Below are 25,742 nucleotides of genomic sequence, written 5' to 3'. Positions count from 1 at the left end.
AGTCCTTCTCTGCACCTATCCCACTTAGAGTTCACCTCTTCTAAACATAGGCGAGCAGAACCATATATACTACGTTCCACTCAAGGACTTACCACAGAATTTATTGTAGTGGACCAAACAAACTGTGGCTTTAATACATGGTTGCAATAAAATTTAAACCTTCTACCATTGCATCTCCAGCAGCTAAAACCTACAACAGCTTTATCTGTGATGGAATTCTGACACATACCAACTGGGATGTGTTAATATATATTTTCTCTGCTATACTACATGAGGTCATGAGGTAAGAATCCACATCAATCCACATTGACTTATGTCAAGCAAAAATATGAATATAACATTATTGCTGGCATACTTGCTTTACCGAAACAACATGTGAGTTTGATAACATAATTTCCAGTTCTCTCAAAAAAGATGGTGCCATATCTATTCAGCAGAGAGAAGAAAGAATAGCCATCGTATTGCTGTTTGCCACTAAAAAGCATCATCTGTCCTTCCTAAGCCCCAGTGGTTTGCTTAAGTGTTACACACAGCTATGCAAATGACACTAATACTTCAAACAGGCAAATGGATTATATGTATTTCTACAGGAAATTACTCAAGGCAATTGAGAGTGTAAAGTCAAACAAATTATCATCTATAACTGAAAACATGCAAGTAACTTTGAATTAAACATGACTTCTCTACTGAAAAAAAAAACCACATTAAAACCTTACTAAAAGGGAAGATAGCTAATTGGGGGGGGGAGGAATGAACAAAACAATGTTTTGTAAAGAGGGTGTTGCTCAGGAAAAAAAATACTTAAAAAGCAGACTTTTAAATGTATTTCCAATTTATTGTTGATTCCAAGCCCACTTCAATTTCAAACAAATAAATACATGTAGGCAAAAAAAGCAGGTTCTCAAAACCACAGATAAGATATCCGAGTGCTTATTTATGCAAGTAACTGTTTTGTTCAAAATGCCAAATGTTAGATTGAAACAGGCAGCAAGAATGTTGGAGGTTAAATAATCAATAAGATTATTCTTTGGGAGACATCTAAAACCTAGCAAAAACTACACACACGCACAAAATTAAACCCACAAAATTTTTAAGTCAGAGTTCTGCCACAGAAAGGGTACCTAGCTGCTTGTCCTGAGGCCCCAAGAAAGCATAGTAAAGGGCAATCTCTTCAGCTGAGAGTCTGTGAGTTCAAGTAAGTGTTGTGTATGACACATCTGGATGTTTATACCTTGTTCAACAATCCTCAAAAAGCTTTCAAGAAACAAATACATACTATGTTCTCACTTTGCATATGGAAAAACAAAGAGGGTAAAATCAAATAAAAGCCTTGATCAAAATTGCCAAAAGACTTATGATTTTCATGAGACAGGTTTATATGACCTGTCTTTTTGCAGCTAGAAATCACAATAGCTGCGTAGCAGAGCTGGCACACCTTAGGCTTTCCACAGGGAAGAACATGGGAATTTACAGACAGTCTATCTAATCAGTGACAGCCCATTCCTCCCATGGAGCACTGCCATGACAGGGAAAAATTAAGGAAATATCCTACCAGTTTCAAAAGACCAGCTCAGAGCTTGTCCTACGTTTTAACCTTAGTCAGCAAATTATCCTAGGGATAATGCAATTTATGCCAGCAAAAAACTCTTTTACAGCTAGTCCTTATACCAGTCCTTCATTAGGCTAACTATACCACACAAAACCCGTTTTCCCAACCTGACACTATGACATTTTCCCCACAACCCTGCCAGCAAAATTTTAGTAGACACCTCCTTAGAGAACAGAAGACCAAATAATCAATAATGTTTAGGAAAAATAAATCAGTAGGAACACTTTAACCCTAGATATCCAGTTTACGTTTCAAGGCTCTCTCTGCAAGAAAAATATCAGGGAAACCAAGAAAAACTCTCTGCAAGAAAAACAGGGAGCTTTCTTTCAAAATAGAAGCTGAGAGGGAATTTGAAATACAGAGATCTCTAAAACTCAGGTGAGTCTACTAGCTGCAAACTGCACAGGCCACAACGTGGGCTACATAAGCAGCAAGGACCAACCAAGAACAAAACAGAAGAGTACACGTACGTTGTCCCAGGAACTACAGAATCCACTTGCCAAACAACACTGTACTGAGAATCACTGGAAAAAGCTGAATAGATAGAAAGCACAAGCATACATTTTATCCTTCTAAATAGCAAACAATCAGACCCATGTTTTTCCTTAGAACAGTATTATAATGAAGTTGAATTTCTCACATTTCTCAAAATGGCTCTATATGTCTGCTTGCATTTTAGTGGTAGCGTTGTGAAATATCCCCTTCCACTTCCCACATCAGGTCAGACTACAGATTGAAGATGAAATAAAGGATGACAGTTATAAACTGCCTTACTGCATGGCAACAAAACATTGTGTTATGTCCCTTGCTTTCCCTTAAAGAATCTTTGGCATGCTGAATCTATCATTAAATGTATATTTAATAACCAAGAGAGTTAAACTTAGCTTTAATGCCTTCAAACCCAGCCAGATGAAATAGCTTCCTCAACTGAGAATGGCACATCTGCCCAATGGACAGATGTGGCTTCACAAAAAAAATGCTGAACTTCAGAAAGCCCACGTGTAAAGGCCATTGTAAGACACACTTTAGATAACACTTCAGAAAAACATTAGAGAAGTTCAAAACCCACGTTGCGTGAAAAGAACAGGGAAAAATTGTTTTGACAAATGTCAACAGCTACCCTAGGTAAAGAAGTAATATTACATACAGTGAGTATGGGACAGGTTTCTTATCCAGAGGTCAAAGCCATGAGTTGTTCATTAGATATTTGAACTTCTTCCACCTGCAACTAAGTTTGGAATAAGTAAATCTTGGCATGCTAAGTACACTGTTTCTGTTCAGCAGGGGATTCTTTTCACACTTTATTTTTAGTTTTTAATAAGCCTGGATTTGATTATGAGAAATCAGGATACTTAGTGCATTTTTTCCACTTTTCTGCGCAGAAAAGCTTTTCTAAGTTTCTGGTTCCTAGCACCGCCCTCTAATCTCAATCAGTAAGACTTTTATAAGGCAGTTTTCTCAAAGAAGTGTGCTGCAAAAGGTAAAGGCAATCATGCCCTAGTAAAAGGCCAAAAGTCCAAAGAGGAGACCTGGTACTAAAGTGCTATTGAAAAATGAGCTATGGTTGTTTAACATTACTGCATTTTGGAAATCAAAGCCACTGTGAGAACATAAATGAGTAGTCGTCAGGAAGTCAACAAGCATCAGGTTTGTTGAGTGGGCACAGAAACAAGAGTTACTTGTTCCAGCCATGTCAGACGGATGAGCACAACATTAATAATAAAACTTCTGATGAGCAATTTCAGTCTGAAACACAGAATGAAGTTACTTAGTATACTTGCACTTGACTATTTACAGAAATCCTGCATAGCAGGCGGTTGGAAATACGTTCTGCTTGTCACTAAAATCAAATGTGTATACTTTGAATATTGCAGCTTCTGCAAAATATAGTGTATAATTATTATATTTCTGCTTTATCTTACTGACCTTGATTAGCTGCTACTAAGCAGTTAGCCAGACAATTTTTGACTGGAGACAAAATGTGACATGAAGCAAAAAGGTGAAGTTTGGAGGTGATTTTGGGGTCCCTCCTTCCTCCCCTCCCTCCTCACACTTTCTTGCAACATAGGCACAAACGGGTATTCCACAAACACCAGAACAAATCTGCAACATGTGGAAATAAATACCTTATCATATTACAGAGTAACGAACAGTATTCACTGAGACTAGAGATCATTCAGAATTTTTGGGTTTTGTTTATTTAATTATGTACATAGCTGAACAATAATCATGATAAGAGGTCATTGCGAGGCAGTGCCAATAAAAACCTTCATTTGCTTTAATTTAAATGTTAGCAGATGTGCGAAAGAATAATGGAATGCAGGTCACACCAGCTTATGCTGTGGTGAATTTTGTCCTGGGACAGCTAGGAATAACTCAGGAGAGGAATGAAGTGTCTGGGAGAAAACAGGTGAGTAAGAGAGAAAAACTGGAATTATATATTCTTGTCAATACCTTATTTTCTAATACACTTTTCCTTTTGTTTGAGAGTGAGTTTTCACAATTGATTCTGTAAACCTTTACAACACCAGAACTGTGGCAATTTTCAACTACTTGCCATCCAATGCACACAGATATCATCATTTATACCACCACTAACCACTTTAGTTCAGCCCAGGCTGCATCTAGCACCGTGTACTAAGGTACCTTACAACTAACACAAAAGCAAAAATACTTGGAAATTACTTTTCAAGAGCAAAGCTGTAAACATCACTACAGTTAGATCAGAGAGCCCTCACTCATAGTTAACAGCAACAAATCTGTACAGCAGCAAAATGGATTTAACCAAAGTTGGAGGCTTTATATGTGTGTTGCTGTTGGTTTTTAATTTTAATCACTGAAACAGTGGAAGAAAGGAATACAGTAGCTGTCACATATTTGGATATCAGTAAAATATTTAATGGTCATACCTCATCTTAAAAAAACCGAGAATTCCATGGGTAGAAACACCATCATGCAAATTAACAGTTGGCTAAATGACTGCAAACTACATAATGGAACACAGCAACAAATAAAAAGGAGGTGTCTAAAGAAGTACTAAAGGGCTGGGGTTTATTTTTTTTAATTCATAATCTCAAAGGGAGAATAAAAAACTTTATAACATGTTATGAAAACATTAGAGATGGAGAAGATTAAAACACTGGACAAAAAATAAATATAATACACAAGACTCTAGGGAAATAGCAATGCTGAGGAACAGATACATTTGGAAAAATTCAGTGGAGACATCATTTAAGCACAGCTAATGAGTGAGACAACTCTAGGAAGCAATAATCCTGAACATAGTTGGAGTATACAGCATACCTCCCACTGCATTGTTTCTAGCTCTGTATAGATCTTTATGTAAGTTTAACTACAGTGACAGTCTTTCTTAATACAAGAGTAAAATGCTGTTATTTCAACAATTATCAAATTCGGGCATGTAAAACTGATAGTAAATACCAGATTATATGTTCCAGATACACATGAAAGACAGGGTCATACAATTTTGTCTTCCCGAGAGCTCATACAAAGAAGCATGATGGCTTTTCAGGAAAATTAAGAACAGCTATGTGATTTTTATTTTTTTTTAAAGTTATGACAAAACATAGACATGACCACTGTGTGCCAATAGTGAAGGATATAAATACTGAGGACAGAGAGAAGTCATCTGAGAGGCATGAAAGCAGTACAGACAAGAACCAAAGAATGAACTCAGAAAACAACTTTTGGCGCAGAAATCAGAATAAATTTCTTAGCAGCATGTGATGCACTTGGCTGTGGAATATTTCTCCAAAAGCAGCACCCATTCACAAGCCATTCAGCATGGATACTTAAAATGTGCAAAGACAAAACTTCAGGGAGCATACAATACGGACCCATACCTACCTCTCCAGAGGGGAGCTACAAAGAGTGAATGGAATGACAGAAATGGAAATAAAGATCTCATTAAATAAAGACATCATTTTAGTTCCAAAAGAAGGGACAGAACCAGTCCTACTCTTGAAGACTGATGAGGAAGAAGCATGACAGGTTTTTATTTATGGAGTATGCTATGCTGTTTCATTCCATTTTTACAGTACATAAACAGTTCACCAAGGGCTTTTATACAAGCTTCTCCAAAATAGCAGGTATTGGTCACAATAAGAGACAAAAGAATAGTATGTGGAGCCTTTTGCCACAGGAACAGCAAATTCTACTGTCCAATATTGCAATGAAATTAGTGCAATTGGACAGGCTTTGCTTAAGAATATTGTATCTTCCTACATACTGTTAACAAGAGCAAACATAACTTAATGGAATTCCACCATCTTGCTTTAAGGTTCCAAATACTTAATCCATGCTACTGCTCTCTGACCATGCCCCCCACTTCTCTCATGCTGCAGTTTGTAATGAATGCCTAGTGTAAATAGATGAGCACTGCTGCGGCAGTAAAAATGCCAAGATAGAGGCCCCACTACAGGAGGAAGCACATTCATGACCACTAATGCAGCACATACCCTGCTTATAGTTTGAAAATTAAACTAGCAACATTAAGAGATTTTGTTTTCTATAGTATCAAAACTTCCATACAGGTTTCTATTTATTTTCATCATACTGAGCAATCTGATTTTGGGGACAGTCACATGGGCATCTCCTACAGCAAATTCTACTCACACAAAGCAAGCCATTCAAAAGTGTTCATTTAAAAAGAACACACCTAATATAAAGATAGCAGTCATTACTTTAACAGCTTTCAACGTAAGAGTTGATTTCTCCATCTATAAAAAGCTTTTAGCACATTAAATTAACAATTTTCATTTGTACATGTGGCAACAGCATTATCAGATAATGAAGATATACATATATAGACCAAAAAGCTAAAGTTTTAGGAGTAAAGTTATACTTAAAAGGAAAAAAATCAACAGAAATGTTAATTGGCAAAGACAGAAGAAACATGCTAAAGCTTTGCATTAACTGGGCACAAGGAAGAACAAATAGTCAATCATAGTCAAGAATCTATTTTTTTCTACATAATTTGATATTATTTTTACATATACATACTACCATAAAGGGTGATCTTTGCCATCGTTCCATAATCCCTCAGGGCAGTGGGCAGATACAGAGTAACTCTCCATTTCCCTGCAAAGGCTGCTCGCACAAGAACAGCATGACAAGGGTTGTTCTTTGTGCATCTACTGTTTTCTCACGCACTACAAAGCATAAAATTCATACTAATAGTATGAATTATCTTGTTAAATAAGGAGGGAAAACAGAACTCATGGTCTGCTTCTGGATATCACAACCATTCACCACATTTTATTCAATACAGATTAACTCAATTCTTACCTAGAGGCATTGTCCAGTTAATGGATATCAGGAAAGGTAATTCACCTACCATTCTGTAATGATACTTGGATTAACAGTATGGATGCTTATGTAAAATCAATCCCTTAGAGAATTCTTACAGTAGTAAAATCTGTATTCCTACCATACAAGCCTACTATAGGGCTTGGAGCATCTCCAGGACTTCCTGTGCCTCACACCTTTACATAATATTCAAGTACAAAGTTGACAACAATCCATTCAAGAGTCAATACTTGTGGGCTGACTGGTAGCATGAATTGTTTTCTGAAATTATATCAAATAATTCTTCAGAAAGGTTAAAAAGCTGAAAAATCCACATTCTGTTGTTAAAACAGGAAAAGTCTGTCTCTCAGAATAAAATGACAGAAAGTACATTTTTTATATGAGATCACATGGAATTAACACCCTCTATAAGGCAACTCCATATGGCAGATGTATGTAAACACATCACACAGAAAAAACTTGCAAAGATGAGTTTTGATGTGAACTTCTGTTGTAATTTCAAATCATATCATCTTTCAACCATACCACAGCTACAGCATAGGTAAACACTCTAGCTATGATATGCTTAGATTGAAGCGTAGCTCTTCTTTGATAAAGCATGATGTAAATAGGGTACCTTCTTAGTAATCAAATCTGCTATTCCACCAGTGCATTCAGGTGTATCTGCTTAATTGTCTATACTTTCACTACATTTCACTCCTTTAGGTCGGCAGAGCCAATGTACTAAGAAATACTAAGTGATGACAGAATTCTCACCAACTTCAACAGTGCAATAATTTTTTCCTAACTGCTTGGTGATCCCCAGTTATCTAACAGGATCTAAACGTCACAGATAAACCTAAGGAGAAATACCTAATGAACTCTTAACCAGAGATCAACAGAACTGGCATTAAATGCCAGCAGGATCAAAAGACAAATGCAGAAAGAGAAATCACATTCATAAATCTGTGAAAGAGAAGTGTACCAGAAAAATTCCTGAGAAATTATGGCAGAAAGAAAAAGGCCTTTGAAAAATGTTTCATGCTTCTAGAGAGGATACAGGCTTGAAGGGTATTGGCAGAAAGAAAGAAGAGAGAAAGTAAGTCTGTACTGAGCTTTTAATCTTTCCTTAATTGTACTGAGAGTCTCCAGCATTATCCCCAGAGAGAATTAAGCATAAAAGCCTAAGTAACTCAAACAAGTTCCCTTATAACTCAGTCCTTTCAGAACATGATTTCTTGGAAGGACTCAGCTTCTCAAAGACCAAGTCATACAAAAATCATATTGTAATGCATATTTTTATTCTGCTAAAACAAAACAATGATATTGCACCTGTTTCCACTAACCTGTACTCAGGAATGTCTGGATAGGGTTTTGTGGAAATTAACAGAATAAAGCTTGTCTGTCTATTTTGGAAAATAATGGCATTTTGGAAGTGGTTAATACTCTGAGAAAATGGTTTGCATGGGTAGTCAGAAAAGATATTTTTCAAAGGTCAAGAGAGAGGTGGAATGCAAAATTAAATAGAAATTACTCAGGAAACAGTCAGAGGCAAGCTGAATTCTATCAATAAATACTAAATGCAAGATTTGGTGTGCAAACTTATTTGTGCATTTCAGTTTTCTTAATTTGAGATTTAACTGAGAAACCATTTTAAGCAGAGCTCAGAGGAAATACACACTAAAGTTCTTATCTAATCAGGCATGAGATAAAGGATAAAGAAATTTAGCCTTAAACATCACACTAGACTGATGGTATTAATCCACAAATTCTGACAAACCACTGATTTAAACAGCAGCCTGTAATAGAAATACTGGATGAAAACACAGATTCTGTGAACAATCACATCATCACAGAGTACAAAAATACAGGAAGCACATGCCTTAGAAGGCCACCATGTCTTATTATATGCTGCTCTTGAATATTTGTGGCATAAAAAACCATTCACCAAAAGAAAAAACAATTATCCATGAACAGGTTGTTCCATAAATCCCCTTGAGATTTCAACATATCAGAGGGCCTGCAGGCCCCTCGACGCATGTTTTCAGGCCTGATACTTTCACATTGCTGGTGAACAGGTTTCTAGGAATTTTGTAGTTCACTGAACTAATGGAATTAGAGCATCATCCACTAACCCTGAGAACTTTAAGCGCTGGAGCTCCCGTGCTCAGATTGAAACAAAGATTGATTCAAGAGCAAGCACATGGATTATCTGGGTTTTTAAAAACCTCTTTCTCTTCTTGGTATCTGGGACTGGCCATTATCAGCATAGATAACAGGCTAGGTAAGCCCTGTAATTCTTATTTTCTGCCACAGGAGAGATATTCCATATTCAGTTCCTAGTTTTTTATATCTTCATTTTTTAAGCATACCTCTGGGATGCCTAGAATTTGTAAGTTTGATTTGATTTACCTCAGTACAAGTATTGGGTTGACCATTTTGTTAAGCACCCCGAACTACTAAGCCACAAAATCATTTGAGTGATTCCAGCCTCATGCTCTCCTATCACATCTGCTATGTCAGTGGATACAAACTGTTACAGAAGGGGAGATGGTAAAGAGGATTTAAACCTAGTGCCAACAGCCTGTGCTGCATATTACACAGGGAGAAGGAAGCAATTAGTAATTACCTGGGTTGAAATCCCACAATGCTCATTGACTTCAATAAGGTATGGTTTCACCATGGATGAAAAGAGGGGAGGAACCAGTCTAAGGGAAAGGGCAAACATTGAACCTTACAGCTCTGATTACGACCAGAAATTGAACCTTACAGCTCTGATTATGACCAGGAAAAGACATCTATCAGAACTGTTCTATCTAAGGCAAGCAAAGGACAGTCTCTTTTTGAGCCCATTTATTAATCCATACACCTAATAAATAGATAATGTCTGGGGTTTAGATTGTTTTGAGTTTTAAGGTGTTGAATGTTCATTCAAGGGAGTGCTTCTTTAAGGAAGAAGGAATTTACATTCCACTAAATAGGACTTGTAGGCTACGTTTTTCTAGCTACATAAAAGTGAACACTTCTACAATATTTTTACAAAATAGTTTATAAACTAAACAAGACGGTCAGAACAAAAAATAATAATAAACAATATAATAGCCTTGTTTTCAGTATGTGTTAATCTGCATAAGATCATCCACTGCCACAGATGTGACTGCCAAAGATCTCTATTTTTTTTAATACCAGCAGGTTTAAGCTAATGGATTTTTAAAATGTCAATATTAAAACATATCCATTGATCTAATAAATGGTATCACATTATTTGCCTGACCCATTATATAGTGCAAGCAGAAAGCATCCATTCAAATGCAGCATTCAAGCACGCATTCTGTAGGAATGCCTTGAAGGAACACACAACCATATGCATTGCTGTAAAGCAACAAAAATTCATTGCTGAAAGGAAGCTTCTATGGGTTTACTAATTTTCTCAAGAACCTGGAGGAACCAGTAATAATAGTTAACCTTTTGTGTGAGGAAGAAAAAACACAACTCATCTGAAAAGAAACCAAGGACTGAGATGATAACGCTGACGAGAAGATCAGACAGGGTCGATCTCCAAAATAACCTCATCCACATATGACCCCATGGTTGAGTTAAGGAACAGATGGTCTGTGTCAAATCCAACAGTTTAGAACAAAGCCTCACGCAGTTGATGACTTTGGTATCCATGTGGCAATTTGCCACAGAAATTTGACAAGACAAATATGAATTTAATGTACTAATACATACACACAATATATATTAGATAGTAGATTATATACACACACATATCTACAAAGACATAATTCTGTGTTATTCATTTTTCCTCTGTGACAGACAAGAATGAGACACATACTTGGTAGTTAAAATGTATGTTTCGGGGAAAAAAAGCCAGAAACTATTTTATAAGCTTCAAATCTTATGATTCTTCTGAAAGACATTTTTACCTAATAAAAATGAACACATGAAGGACCAGAAGTTTGTTCTCTGAAGTAAGATTCGTAGGCTCCCAGTTGTGTTTTGCAATATATATTTTTGCCATTTACCACATCATGCTTACAGATACCACATTTAATAATACAATCTGCTGAGGATGAAAAGCACTTTCTTTGCTAATAAAAAAGCTGGTTATAGAAAGTGCAAGTTTGGCGGTAAAGCTTCAAAGAACAATAGCAGCCTCAAAAACATCTGCAGACTTCAAGTGTATACATTTCAGTTTGTCAGATGTTCTTCTGTAATTTAAATATTTTAAGAATTAATCAAAATAATTTCTTAAAAATCAGATTAATTAATACTTTTCAACTTTACCTCTAACCGTGATAAAACATGACAAAACCTATAAAGGCATTACTTAACAGGGAGACTGACATACTGGATGTTTTCAGTGGTGCCCAATGACAGGACAGGGGGCACTGGGCACAAACTGGAACACAGGAAATTCCACCTGAGTATGAGGAAAAACTTCTTTCCTGTGAGGGTGACAGAGCAGTGGCACAGGCTGCCCAGGGAGGCTGTGGAGTCTCCTTGCCTGGAGACATTCAAAACCCGCCTGGATGCGTTCCTGTGCCCCCTGCTCTAAGTGTCCCTGCTCAAGCAGGGGGGTTGGACAAGCTGATCCCCAGAGGTCCCCCTTCCAACCCCTACCATTCTGTGATTCTGTGATGTTTCTATTTCCTTTTATCCAAGAAGGAAGCTCAAATAAGTCAAGCTTTCTGCAATATAATTTAAGACTCTTTGAAGTGCTAATAAACATATAAACATTTACAAGGGTTGTAAATAGGAATGGCAATATATTTTGGCACAGTGTCTGGTATAATAGGATTCAACAGGGGCTTCAGGTTGATGGGCATTACTACAGTGATACAGAATTGCACCTAGGAGAAACCACATGTTAGTATGGTTGCAGAGAAACCAGGCCTGCAAAGCCTTATTCCACCTCCACATAGTGATCAGTGACAGTCACAAAACGTTGCTATTGAAATACATTCAGAATAAACCCAGAGACTGAGGTGAAAACTAATTTTAGGCATTGATATGCCTAAGAAAATGGAATTTTTTTAACTGTCTGCTAAAGACATAACAACGAACTATGCAAGCCTGGCAAAACTGAAGTTGAGGGCCAGAGACAGAAAACAAGAGATAGAGAAGCACTTGTTTTACGAAGATATCCTTAAGCAGAGCTGAGAGACTGATCAAAGTAAACATCCCACCTCAGAAGCTGCTGAGAATGAGGTGATAAAGTGTATAGTCAAGGAGAACAACTAATTGGGATGTTGATAAGAACTAAACCAAAGTGCCCAGGAGGGGAACTATCCTCATTATAATACTAAATATCAGGCCCATAGGCCAGGAACCACCCCCACTCCAGTAAGCCCCTTAATCTATGAGCACGCGTGGTAAATTAAGTAAGCTGTACCATTACATCGAAGTGAGAAAGAAACTAACCAATTATTAGCCAAGGAAAATATTAGCTGTGATTGACACATTTAACTGTATAAATGCCTCGTAGTTTCTCGGTGCAGTGTGCTAGCTTTGTGGAGTTACCACCTAGCACCAATCTTTGCACAAAAACGTATCAAATAAAATACCTCCGCTCTGCGCGTAGTTTGGCGTTTTGCACACCGGGCGAGCAAACCTGCTTTTTGGGATAACAGGATGACATAAAAGAACATGCATCAGGAAAGTTCATTGCAGAGACACATAAGGAAGGACCAGGCCTCTCCAATCAGCTTGTTATTTTTCAGTCTTTTCAGTCGCTTAAGGGATGTCTGAAGTGCCTGCGACTGCCACCTTAAAACAACAGTAACAACAAAGAAAGGAAAACTCACAGAGTTAAAACTAACCGGATCTCTTGATCTTCTGAAGAAATTGTGCCTCACTGACAATACTGAATATCATACATAATTGCACAGCAAATTATCTGAAACAGTGGATAATAATTGATTATGAATGGTCATAACGCCATTATTTAGAAAAGAACATATCACAGCAAAACTCTATCAATAGACTTGTACGCTTCCATCAGTACATATCATGCCAAGAGAAAAGTTGTGTTACTGAAGTAAAAAAAATCTAAATTAATTTCTAGATATGTTTCTCCACTGCCAGTGACCAGGAAGGTTACCCTAGGAGATACACTGCCATAAACAGTGTTCTCGAAATCTGCATCCATTTTTTTAAAACAGGAAGTGATTAATACATCTGAATGAAAGCAGCAGTCACTGTGCTGCTGTGCTGACAAACATGGCTTGTTCTCACATAAGTCTGGCTACTGAGGATAGAATGCCGTTCCATACTCGTTTAAATCTGCTCTACCAGACAGAGCATCACTCGTTAAAATTAGAAATGTCTGACAATGCAAAACAAAATAAAAAACCTAAGAGCATATTACAAGGATGGTCAAAACCAATATAACAGCAGCACTAAAGGCCAGATTCTGCTCCCACTTAGCTCCATGTGTATCAAAGCAATCGTACAGTATTCACTTGAAATAGCTCAGTTCACACCAGCAAGACTGGGAGTGCAATCTGGCACTTCTTGTTATAATAACAATTTTGGAATCTTTCCATGCTACTCACTTGCATGCTTTATCAGTATTAACACAGAAGGTATGAGGATGGGATGTTAGTTACTTTCAAAGCTTTGCTCACATCTTGTCAATTCTGTGTTTACTGTCATATTCTAAAGCCAGGGAGGGGAGGAGGACTTTTTATATTCCTCCTCCTTCCATGTTTTACTCTAGGAAAAAATGTCCTGCTTGCCTATCATCACTTCATTTTCCAATGTCTCTCACACTAGCTCTGTTTCTTTGCATACAAATTTGAATCAGTCATCAGCTGAAGATTTGCAGATGGCATAAGGTAACAGATTCCACACACTTGGGTCCTTCCACGTCTTCCTTCTGTGTGGTATTCTATATCTGATAACACGGAATAATTCCTCCTTATTCTGACAAGATGGCTATTTGAGAGCTTGGTGAACACAGTATTCCAGCTACATTGCAAATGCAGGCTACTACAATTTGAGCACTTTTACATTTCTCAAATAAAACCCCGTTAGAGAGACAAATCATCAAGGTAGAGTTTGAGCAGTCAATGGAGAGTGTGACATGAAGTGGGTAAAGACAGCTGGGTGTTCCATGACCACCTTTTTATACTTTTGTGAGTCTCCAAGCACTTCACTATTTTAAATCACATGATCATCCATCCTGCAAAGCTAAATATTCTGTATTTTATTAACTAGAGTTTTATATCTCCACTATGTTCACCTATGGGAAATCAGTAAATCAGAGCAGAGACTTCTGCAATTGATTACTGGGCAATAAACTGGCAAAGTAGTATACCATAAATCAAGCTGATAGTTTAGGGTGTGGACATGAATCTGATTTTTTGTTTGATTCCCCCCTCCAAGTATTTCATTTCTCAGATCAAATTTAATCTCTCACTTAAATGAACTGGAAAGAATTTCTGGTATGGAATACTCATTGGTGAAAAGGTGCATTAGAAAGTACTGACATTTACATGAGATTCCTGATACTCCTTAAACACGCTGAAGTATTCAGGAGTCTACCAGAGAAAGAAGCAAGAACATTCTCAAGTAACAATGTAACATATTTTCCAGCAGCCTAAGGCAAGGAAAAGGCTGCCTCTCTGAAATACTGCCTACTGCATTACACTGCAAAACACCTACCTGAGATTCAGTAACGTACTTTGATAAATTATGTACTTACAGCACGGCCAAATGGATAAAACATGAAAATTCTTACATGTTCATTTTCATCAATGTATTTTTACGGTACCTTCATAATTCCTACTGACATAATCCCGACACACAAAATGAGGCATACGATTATATTATACCTTGATGTAAGGGATACGATTAGATACACCTTAAAAAGACAAACATATTACACACAAATGCACTGGGAGCTGTGGTCTCAATTCTGATGAACTTAAGCCTTATTCAGAAATCTCACTGAACAGTGCTACCACATTTAAGTCGGCATGCCATTTCATATTGTATTTCCTACACAGCATTCCACTGAAACTATATGTAAAATTTCTTTTGTTCTGACAGAGGACCTGTTTTTAAACTAGCTCATTAAAACTAGCACTCACAGCGTTCAGAAAACAAAGACGGCAAGAAAGCTGCTTCTCCCAAAGCTATCACCTCAGAGCAGTGAAATCCTCTGAGGGCTACTGAATTATCATCAGATGGGCAAAAGCAGGAAGCAAGTTACACTACTGTTTATCAGACCACAAGATGTGTAAGTGCTGCTGAATATGAATAAAGCAATTAAAATATTCGTTCTGACCTTATAGTGGCCAAGACTCCCTCTCTCCAAAGTTACTGCATACCGAAGTAATAGCTGTTCTTCATTTACTCAAGATCAAATGTTTCTCAAGGCATGTTCAGTAACTTCTAACATGATCTTATTCCACACAAAAGGAAATTGGTTATTTGTATGTTACCCAAGGAAGGCTGAGTAATTCACTGTGGTAGGAAAGACCTCTAAAAATAAGTCACCTCTCAGCAGATTCACTCCCTTCCTGACTGGGTTTGAATCAGTTTGCAACTGCCTGAAAGGACAAAGCTTGAGGATGAACTACAGAGAACTTTTGTAATGATAACACTGCTCAAATACATTCATTTCACTCCTACTCTGTTTAAAAGAATCCAACTATTAGGGGTGGAGCAAGCCAGTGACCCAACAGGATGTGCATGACCAGGGCTCCTCGTGTGTAGCCTTCTGCTTTCATGTTTATTTTTGGATGTATTTTCCTTTGTGCTTTGAAACAGTTTTTTCAGCAAGGTAGCCAGCACCACACTAACTCATTGATGCTAAAGAGGGAAAGCAAGTTCTTATCAACACAAAGAGTACTTCTGCCTACAGATTCACAGAGCATCTTGGAAGACTACAGTGTTATACCAGTGACGAATACCTTTTTTCATGTCTGTTAGTGCTCCTCAGAGATGAAGGCCAGGGATAACCAGTCAAAAAGGCACATCACTAGTGGTTTCCAGAACCTCCTAGAGCTTCTTCATCAGGGAACAGTGTTCAGCTGTGTGAGAACCTAACCAGAGATTTCATCATCTCCAATCTGCTACAGCAGCCATTGATAGAAAACAAGTCTCCAAGGATGAGTAAACTTAGAAGTTCAATGCATGTTCCTGAACAGGATGTTACTTCAACAGATATAGTCATTAGAGAAAAGACTAGGCCATTTTAACCGGTAATTGTTGTTATCAGGACAATATCACTTGTTTTGACCAGCATTCCCTGACTGTTAAAAATGGAGATCATAGAAAATTTTTCTGTATTTAAAGGGTTAATTGAATATGTGGTTCTGTATGATACAGAAGGAATCTTATTATAGTTCTGATAAGGAATATCCTGGTTTTTCCTCAGAGTATTTAAATCTATAAAACTGACAGAAGAATAGTGATTAAAAAAAAAAGTCTGTTTAGAAGTAGCAATCTCTTTCTTTCAGGTATAGACCCAATTGTAACTGTACTCAAAGAATTTAATACACTTTGCTGTATATTGTGCATTAAATATGTTAGTAAGCCACATCTCATCCATGAAACATTCTACCAATACAACTGATTCTTAGAGCAATACAGCTAATACAGATACTTTCCAATTTAAATAAAACTCAGAAAAATCTGCAAATCCATAATACAAAGTTATAGAGATTCTGAAAATTCCTTCTAAACTTATAAATAACTAAAATAGGTATTATATCTTTCTTGCTCTTAAAATCTAGTTTCAGGGTTTATACAAAAAGTTTTATAAGCAGTATAAATAGATATTTGTCTTTCAAAGAACTGCATAGATTTGTGGTAGGAAAACTTTTGTTGCAAACATGAACTCCATCAGTAGGTTTCGGTGTTAACAAATTTTTACTATAAAGGAAGACAGTTCATAACTCTAAGTCCTATCATTTCAGATTAGTTGCACAATAAATTAAAGTCAATACTGAATCAATTTATACTGGTTCATTTTCCAAGATTATAGTTACAACCTAAGAAGAAAAAAGAGCATGAAAACTTGTAGTCTTGGAATTTCCATGCTCTGTATGCCAAAAATCTTTAATCAGCTAACAAAGACTTTTCATTTGTTCTTTTCCTCAAAAGAAGGAAAAAAGTAAATTTCCCCAAAAGTAAATGGGGGGGGGAGACACCAAACAAAAAAATCATATATAAATTATATTTTTTGCACTCCTATTATTAATCATAAAAACCCTACAATCATAAAAGCAGTAACCATTTTAAGAATTTCAACCCTACAGCTTATTTAGGTTGTTCTTAAACTACAGTATTACATTATTTTGGAATTATTCAACTTTTTTATGGAGAAACTACTTATTTCTGGAATTCAATTCTCATTATCTGGAGAGTTGAAATTTGTATGGACTAGATTTTAGTTTTTATCGTACCTAGACTGTAATGACACTAACATTGTTGCCTTCTCCCATTTTTCCCATGGTACCACGGACAATATATATCTGCAATCCATTCTTGAATTTGTGGGGGTTTTCATTTAAAAAAAAATTAAAAATCATCTGAATGGCACATCACTATATTGATAACCATTTCCCCATATGGGCTTTGTCACAGCAAAGATATATGAATCTTAGGATAAGGGAGACAGAACAACACAGCATCCATAACATAACAAAAAGTTTCCCTGAAGAAAAGTATTTACGTTAATAATAATAACAACAACAACACACTGACATACTGCTGCTATTGCTAGTATATTTTGGGAGAATTTTCTTAAATAATTTCTGTCCATTTTGAACATTTTCTGTTTATCATACCTTAGCTGCAGTTTATGTAGGCTTTGGGATTAGTAGATTACAAGGAAACAAATATTGCCTTGAAAAAAAATAAACAACTTAATTCTACCTCAGACAAACCAGCAAAGCATTTCGTGGCGTAATTTTCCACTCACTAAAAGCACAGGGTACACCAAAATACATTAAAAGTTCACTGTAAAACTGCACAAAAGACAAAGAAGCACCACAAAGCTAAACTCTGGTCTGTGACTGACACCTGCAGCATCTGTGACATGCTCTACTGAAGAATTTAATAAAATCTGCAATGTACAAGATGTGTGCTAAGGCTCCCTGTGATAGCTCCCAATTCTTTCAACACACATGGCCTTTTCGAAAAGCATCTATGATCAAAAAACTCATCAAGACCAGCAAAATTGTTAGAAACAACATTGGATTAGTGATTAAAGACCAAATGACATTGGCATTTTTGTTTTAAAAAAAGTTTATACATGTTTTAAGGTTCAAAATTTTTAAGAAGGGAGCTTAATGTCCACTCCCCCAGTATTTCTGATAGGAAACCAACAATCTCTGAATGCTTAGCAGGAAAGTCATAGATATAGCAGAAATTACTCTGTTTAGACCAATTAAAAGTTAATAAAAAAAATGTTACTTGAGAAACCTACAATTGGATTTATTCTCCTTCATCATGAGCTTGTAAAGCACTATCTACATTAAAAATTTCTGACCACTAGCAAGTGTAGCATATGTTAAAACAGATGAGACCACTGGCATATTTAATCTTTTAATGCCAGGGTCTAAAACCGTAATGCAGCTCCTGTAGAGAAAAAAAGCATGAACTGCAGAAAAATATTGCATTGTGAATTTCCTCAAATTTGCCTTGTGTCTTTATAAGCATTTTCTTTTAGCTGTTGGCATTGCCAAAAAGCCAGTACAAATTACAGCTATGCAATTCAAAGAATGAAATCTGATATTGTCAGAGCATTCAATGGCAAGCATGTTTCGTTCACACATTGGTCTTTCATGGTTTGGCCCTGCTGCACCATTAACTCTGCTCAAGGCAACATATTTGCAGACAGGTGATATTAGTGCTGTTTTCTCAGCCAGTGTAGCTAGTTGTGGATTTGATTTTATTTCTGATACCCTTACTTTAGTACTGCTTAGGACAATTATTTGGAGTATAATACTGCTCTTTCTCAGGAAAAGAGAAAGCCAAAAAACCTCTATCTGTCTGGACTTAGGAAAGAAGCTGAACTAAAATGCTACAAGCACCACCTACTTAAATATAGTTAGTGTCCCTAGATCTGCAACTTTAGGACACTGTCACACCATCTGACAGCTCTACACAACACCTAAACTTGTAGAGTAAACGTTTAAAACAAGCTGGCAGTACAAATCAGCAATAGTGCAGGTCAGGCCAACAGGATGCTTTCCAATTACCAGAACACTTTTCAAATCAAATCTAATGCTTACAAAAATGCAAACCGATTGAAGTTCAGCAACTTAGCACGGTAACATGTTAATGAAGTATTCCTAGCATGGATACCAAAGTACACACAGATTACAGAATGAAGAACCTCAGCAGTACGTTCTGCACAAAGGAAAGTTTTAAGGGAATTCACATGAAATCAGTAATTTAATTTTTAAGTGATCTTGATCCATCTGCAAATTCTAAACCCCTTACAGTTGATGATGAGACAGGAGTAAAGGAGAATAATTTAAAATATCAGAGTATATTAAGGATAGACTCTCCTCATAAATGCCGGCAATGGAAGCAACTTTAAGGCTAAGAAAGCAACACCTCCAGTATACAAATAAATTCCACCAGAAATTCCACCTAAGTTATTTCATTAGAAGAAGCCACAAGAAAGAAACACAGGAGTATGTAATCATGTAGAATAGGAAGCACTAAAAAGAAGTAAAAATACTTTTATTTTTATCCAAAGTAATTAAAAAGAATTATTACTTTGCTTATGGTATAAATGTGCTTATATTTCATTACAAACACTTAAAAGCTGAAATCACTTTTTTATGCATAAACTGCAAATAAGTCTGAATTTACCTCCCAAAGTGCTTTAAAGTCCTTCTGCTCAATTCGAAGGAGCTCGCTATATTCTCTGGTAACAATGGTGGCATGGCGAGGAGTGTTATCCAGAATGGACTCTCCAAAAGCAGTTCCTATTCCCAGCGTGCATATTGTCACAGCATCCTTTGAATTAAAAATAAAAGGACACATATTAAATATTCTAGGATGTTTTAAAAGTCTTTATGTCACATTTGATAATATCACTGCCTTAAGATTCTTCAGCAATTTGCTTTAAAAAAATAATTAAAAGTGCCAACAAAAAAAATAATACGCTGATTACCAAGCAAGTAGGACTCCCATTTTCTATGACCATCAGTTGAATTAGACATTTCTGTCTGCAAAGCAGAGAACACAGGAGTCACCTTCACCTTTGGAAGAAAGTTATGACCTCTGTTCATCTACCTCTAAAGACTGTTGTGATGATGAGATCCTGTAGAAATGTCAGAGGTGATCAGAGGATAACTAGCATCAGAAACGCAATCTTGGGATATAAATTTCTGCCACATATAGGCTACCCCCATCAGAAAGAAAATTTGACTGTTATGTTTTCTCAGTAAACATAACTTTCTAATACCCTCTCGTATTTATAATGCATTTCTCTATATACAAGATCTGTGTGCAATGCAGTCATACAGTTTAATTAACTCTTGCCCTTTCTGTTTGTCGTGGTTTAGCGGCAGCTCAGCCCCACACAGTCGCTCGCTCACTCCCCCACCGGTAGATGGGGGAGAGAATCAGAAGGGTAACGCTCGTGGGTTGGGATAAGAACAGTTTAATAATGAAAATTAAAAGAAACAACAGTAGAAATGCAATGTGAAGGAGAACAATGAGAGGCGCAAAGCCCCGGGGGAGGGGGGAAGGGAGGGGAGAGGGGGAACGAACCGCCGGAACAAACCGCACGCGCCGCAGCCGCTCGCCGCCCGCCGACCCGACGCCGCGCCGCCCGCGCGCTGCCACTGCCCCCCCCTCAATATACTGGTCATGGTGTCACATGGTATGGAATGAACCTGCCATTGGCCAGTCGGGGTCAGCCGCCCCCACCATGGCCCTGCCCCTCCCAGCCCCCCCTGCCACGCCACGCGGCAGAGCGCGGGAAGCTGGAAAGGTAGCTGACCCCCACAGTGAGGAGAATTAACCCCTTCTCAGCCAAAACCAGCACATTCTCCACCCCTTATTCCATACCACTTACACCATGCCCAGGTCCCATATGATGCAATACAACCGTACCAACCACCACCCCTCCCCTTCCCATCCTTTAACATAATACACAGACATCATTCCCTTAGTTCATGGATCTTCCCTGTAAAATGTCCATTAAAATGTCCATTGAGTTCACGCAGTCCATGACTCTGGGCTCCATCTGTTGTATCAGTCTTTCCGGGTGGGAGAGATGGTGTGTGGCGTTGGGTTGCTGCATACCGAGTCAGTCATCGTTCCATCACTGCTGCACGGCTTGTTTCATAGTTGATCTTCCATGGGTTGGGAGGCTCGTACTCTGATATCATTGATACAACACAGAGGTGACACACAATATTATATAGCAGTTCACATTGTGCCATTCAGTTCATTGACTGTTTTCACCCAAAATCAAATCCCCTTGAGGCACACATCGGATTTCTCCATCCTCCCGCATCACCCACCAAGTGCACCCAGGTCCTCGAGCAAAAACAATCCCACGAATGGGTTTGCCTTTGCCAGAGGCAGGAAGAACCCAGACTGTTTTGCCCAGCATACTTTTTGTGTGCACTACAGGGACTCTATCCCCTTCCACAGTATGTAGGATTTCTGACTGGGCAGGGCCAGCTCGGTTGGCAGATCCCCTCGTGTTGACTAACCACGTGGCTTTTGCTAAATGTGTATCCCAGTGCTTGAATGTCCCACCCCCCATTGCTCTCAGTGTGGTTTTTAACAGTCCATTGTACCTTTCAATTTTCCCAGAGGCTGGTGCGTGATAGGGGATGTGATACACCCACTCAATGCCGTGCTCTTTGGCCCAGGTGTCTATGAGGCTATTTCGGAAATGAGTCCCATTGTCTGACTCAATCCTCTCTGGGGTGCCATGTCGCCACAGGACTTGTTTCTCAAGACCCAGGATAGTGTTCCGGGCAGTGGCATGGGGGACAGGATATGTTTCCAGCCAGCCAGTCGTTGTTTCTACCATTGTAAGCACATGGCGCTTGCCTTGGCGGGTCTGTGGGAGTGTGATATAGTCAATTTGCCAGGCCTCCCCATATTTATATTTCAGCCATCGTCCCCCATACCACAGAGGCTTTACCCGCTTCGCTTGCTTGATTGCAGCGCATGTGTCACATTCGTGGATAACCTGTGCAATAATACCCATGGTCAAGTCCACCCCTCGATCACGAGCCCACCTGTATGTTGCATCTCTCCCTTGATGGCCTGAGGTGTCATGGGCCCACCGAGCTAGAAATAGTTCACCCTTATGCTGCCAGTCCAGATCCACCTCAGCCACTTCAATCTTGGCAGCCCGATCTACCTGCTGGTTGTTTCGATGTTCTTCAGTGGCCCGACTCTTGGGGACGTGAGCATCCACATGCCGTACCTTTACAACCAGTTTCTCTACCCGGGCAGCAATATCTTGCCACAATGTGGCAGCCCAGATGGGTTTGCCTCTGCGCTGCCAGTTGCTTTGCTTCCATTGCTGCAGCCAGCCCCACAGGGCATTTGCCACCATCCAGGAGTCAGTATAGAGATAGAGCACTGGCCACTTTTCCCGTTCAGCGATGTCTAAGGCCAGCTGGATGGCCTTTACCTCTGCAAACTGGCTCGATTCACCTTCTCCTTCAGCAGTTTCTGCTACTTGTCGTGTAGGACTCCATACAGCAGCCTTCCATCTCCGGTGCTTTCCCACAAGGCGACAGGACCCATCAGTGAACAGGGCATATTGCTTCTCATCTTCTGGCAGTTTGTTATACAGTGGGGCTTCTTCAGCACGTGTCACCTCCTCCTCTGGTGATAATCCAAAATCTTTGCCTTCTGGCCAGTCCATAATCACTTCCAAGATTCCTGGGCGACTGGGGTTTCCTACTCGAGCCCGCTGGGTGATCAGTGCAACCCATTTACTCCACGTAGCATCAGTTGCATGGTGTGTAGAGGGGATGTTTCCTTTGAACATCCAGCCCAGCACTGGCAGTCGGGGTGCCAGGAGCAACTGTGCTTCAGTACCAACCACTTCTGAAGCAGCTCGAACCCCTTCATATGCTGCCAATATCTCTTTTTCAGTTGGAGTATAGCGGGCTTCAGACCCTCTGTATCCCCGACTCCAAAACCCTAGGGGTCGACCCCGGGTCTCCCCAGGTGCTTTCTGCCAGAGACTCCAGGTAGGGCCATTCTCCCCGGCTGCAGTGTAGAGCACATTTTTTACATCTTGTCCTGCCCGGACTGGCCCAAGAGCTACTGCATGGACTATTTCTCGTTTAATCTGTTCAAAGGCTTGTCGTTGCTCAGGGCCCCATTTGAAATCATTCTTTTTCCGGGTCACTTGATAGAGAGGGCTCACGATCAGACTGTAATTTGGAATATGCATTCTCCAAAAACCCACAACGCCCAAGAAAGCTTGTGTTTCCTTTTTGCTAGTTGGTGGAGACATGGCTGCTATTTTGTTGATCACATCCATTGGAATCTGACGACGACCGTCTTGCCATTTAATTCCTAAGAACTGGATTTCTCGTGCAGGTCCCTTCACCTTACTTTGTTTTATGGCAAAACCAGCTTTCAGAAGGATTTGGACTATTTTCTCACCTTTCTCAAAAACTTCTTCTGCTGTGCTGCCCCACACAATGATGTCATCAATGTATTGAAGGTGTTCTGGAGCTTCTCCCTGTTCCAGTACAGTCTGAATCAGTCCATGGCAAATGGTAGGACTGTGTTTCCACCCCTGGGGCAGTCGATTCCAGGTGTACTGGACGCCCCTCCATGTGAAAGCAAACTGTGGCCTGCACTCTGCTGCCAGAGGGATTGAGAAGAATGCATTAGCAATATCAATTGTGGCATACCACTTGGCCGCCTTTGACTCCAGTTCGTATTGAAGTTCTAGCATGTCTGGCACAGCAGCACTCAATGGTGGAGTGACTTCATTCAGGCCACGATAGTCTACTGTTAGTCTCCACTCTCCATTAGACTTCCGGACTGGCCATATGGGACTGTTAAAGGGTGAGTGGGTCTTACTGATGACTCCTTGGCTCCTCAGTTGGTGAATGAGTTTATGGATGGGGATCAGAGAGTCTCTGTTGGTGCGATATTGCCGCCGGTGCACTGTTGTGGTGGCGATTGGCACCTGTTGTTCTTTGACCTTCAGCAACCCCACCACAGAAGGGTCCTTTGAGAGACCGGGCAAGGTAGACAGCTGTTCAGTTTCCTCCGTCTCCAAGGCAGCTACACCAAAAGCCCACTTGTAACCTTTTGGGTCCTTGAAATACCCTCTCCTGAGGTAGTCTATACCAAGGATGCACGGAGCCTCTGGGCCAGTCACAATGGGGTGCTTCTGCCACTCATTGCCAGTTAGGCTCACTTCGGCCTCCAATACAGTTAGCTCTTGGGATCCCCCTGTCACTCCAGCAATGCTGATGGGTTCTGCCCCTATATAGTTTGATGGCATTAAGGTGCACTGTGCGCCGGTGTCCACTAAAGCTTTATACTCCTGTGGGTCGGACGTGCCAGGCCATCGGATCCACACAGTCCAGTAAGCCCGGTTATCCCTTTCCTCCACCCGGCTGGAGGCAGGGCCCCTCTAGTCCTGATCATGGCAGTCACAACTCACTTCCTGTAAATGTGAATCAGGAGTCCCTCTATTACACTTAGAAATAAAATCTGCGCTTCTACTCCTCTGTCTGGGGACTTGCTCGCTGGAAACTGGAGCAGCAGCTTTCCTGGAAGAGCCTCCCTGAGTGACTGTTCTTCCTTGCAGTTCATGTACTCGTGCCTGTAGGGTCGAAGTAGGCTTGCCATCCCACCTCATCATGTCCTCTCCGTGGTCACGCAGGTAGAACCATAGGGTGGCCCGTGGTGTGTATCCCCTTCTTTGAGCCAAAGGACGCTTATTCCTAACAGCTGAGACACTGCTCTGTCGAGGTGGGGAGTAGGACAGATCTTCTTTGAGTTGCTGGACCTCTTGGGATAGTTTCTCCACAGCAGAGACAAGCGAGGAAGAGATATTTGTGTCATAATCCCGGAGCCTATCTATCACCTCTGCCACCGTTGGTGTCTCGTCATCTTTCCAGGACATCACTGCCAATGAGTTTGCATGCGAAGATGGTGCGCTCCGTACAAACTTCCGCCACATGGGTCGTGTGCACTCGGCTTCATCTGGATCTTTGGATGACCGTTGATCATCCAGGTCACCATAAATCACCTCAAACACAGCTAATTCCCTGAGATACTGGATGCCTTTCTCCATAGTTGTCCATTTTCCTGGGCGATATGTAACATCTTCTTTAAAGGGATACCTTTCCTTCACTCCAGACAGGAGTCGCCTCCAGAGGCTGAGGGCTTGTGGTTTTTTTCCAATTGCTTTGTCAACGCCCCCTTCCCCAGAAAGGGATCCCAATTGTTTGGCTTCTTTTCCCTCTAGTTCCAGGCTACTGGCCCCATTATCCCAGCATCGGAGCAGCCAGGTGACAATGTGCTCACCTGAACGACGGCTATAATCTTTTCGCATATCTCGCAACTCGCTTAAGGACAGGGATCGGGTGGTCTCTATTTCATTTATTACTTCTCCCTCCTCTCCCCGCGATGGCCCTGGTTCTTCATCATCCCGTTCTAAACGAGTTGATGTCCGCTTCCAATATTTCGTCTTATGTATGGGGGCAACTGATACTGGTACGGGTTTATTTTCTGAGCTAGCTCCGGTACTTGTTGTGGGGGTTTGAGTGGCTGCAGTGCCTGTTGTCAGGGCTGGATTGTCTACAGTGCCAGTCACTTTGCATTTCAATCCAGAGAC

General features: G+C 39.7%; 1 protein-coding gene across 5 annotated transcripts in view; it reads right to left on the bottom strand.

The window, feature by feature from the left end:
* The window catches only part of RAPGEF4 (Rap guanine nucleotide exchange factor 4), a 163,866-nt gene that overhangs the window by 114,147 nt on the left and 23,977 nt on the right, over window positions 1–25,742 (bottom strand). For 4 of the 5 annotated variants that reach the window (XM_075093465.1, XM_075093464.1, XM_075093466.1 and 1 more), the window contains one exon: window positions 19,760–19,906. In XM_075093465.1, the coding sequence (XP_074949566.1) occupies window positions 19,760–19,906 (147 nt within the window). Of the gene's footprint in view, window positions 1–15,212; window positions 15,232–19,759; window positions 19,907–25,742 lie in introns of those variants that run through there. The other variant, XM_075093468.1, reaches the window with a different exon arrangement.

This window comes from Phalacrocorax aristotelis, chromosome 5 (genome assembly GCF_949628215.1).
Source record: "Phalacrocorax aristotelis chromosome 5, bGulAri2.1, whole genome shotgun sequence".
Lineage (NCBI taxonomy): Eukaryota > Metazoa > Chordata > Aves > Suliformes > Phalacrocoracidae > Phalacrocorax > Phalacrocorax aristotelis.
The sequence above is the reverse complement of the archived record's forward strand: the minus strand, read 5'-3'. Positions and strand labels throughout refer to the sequence as shown.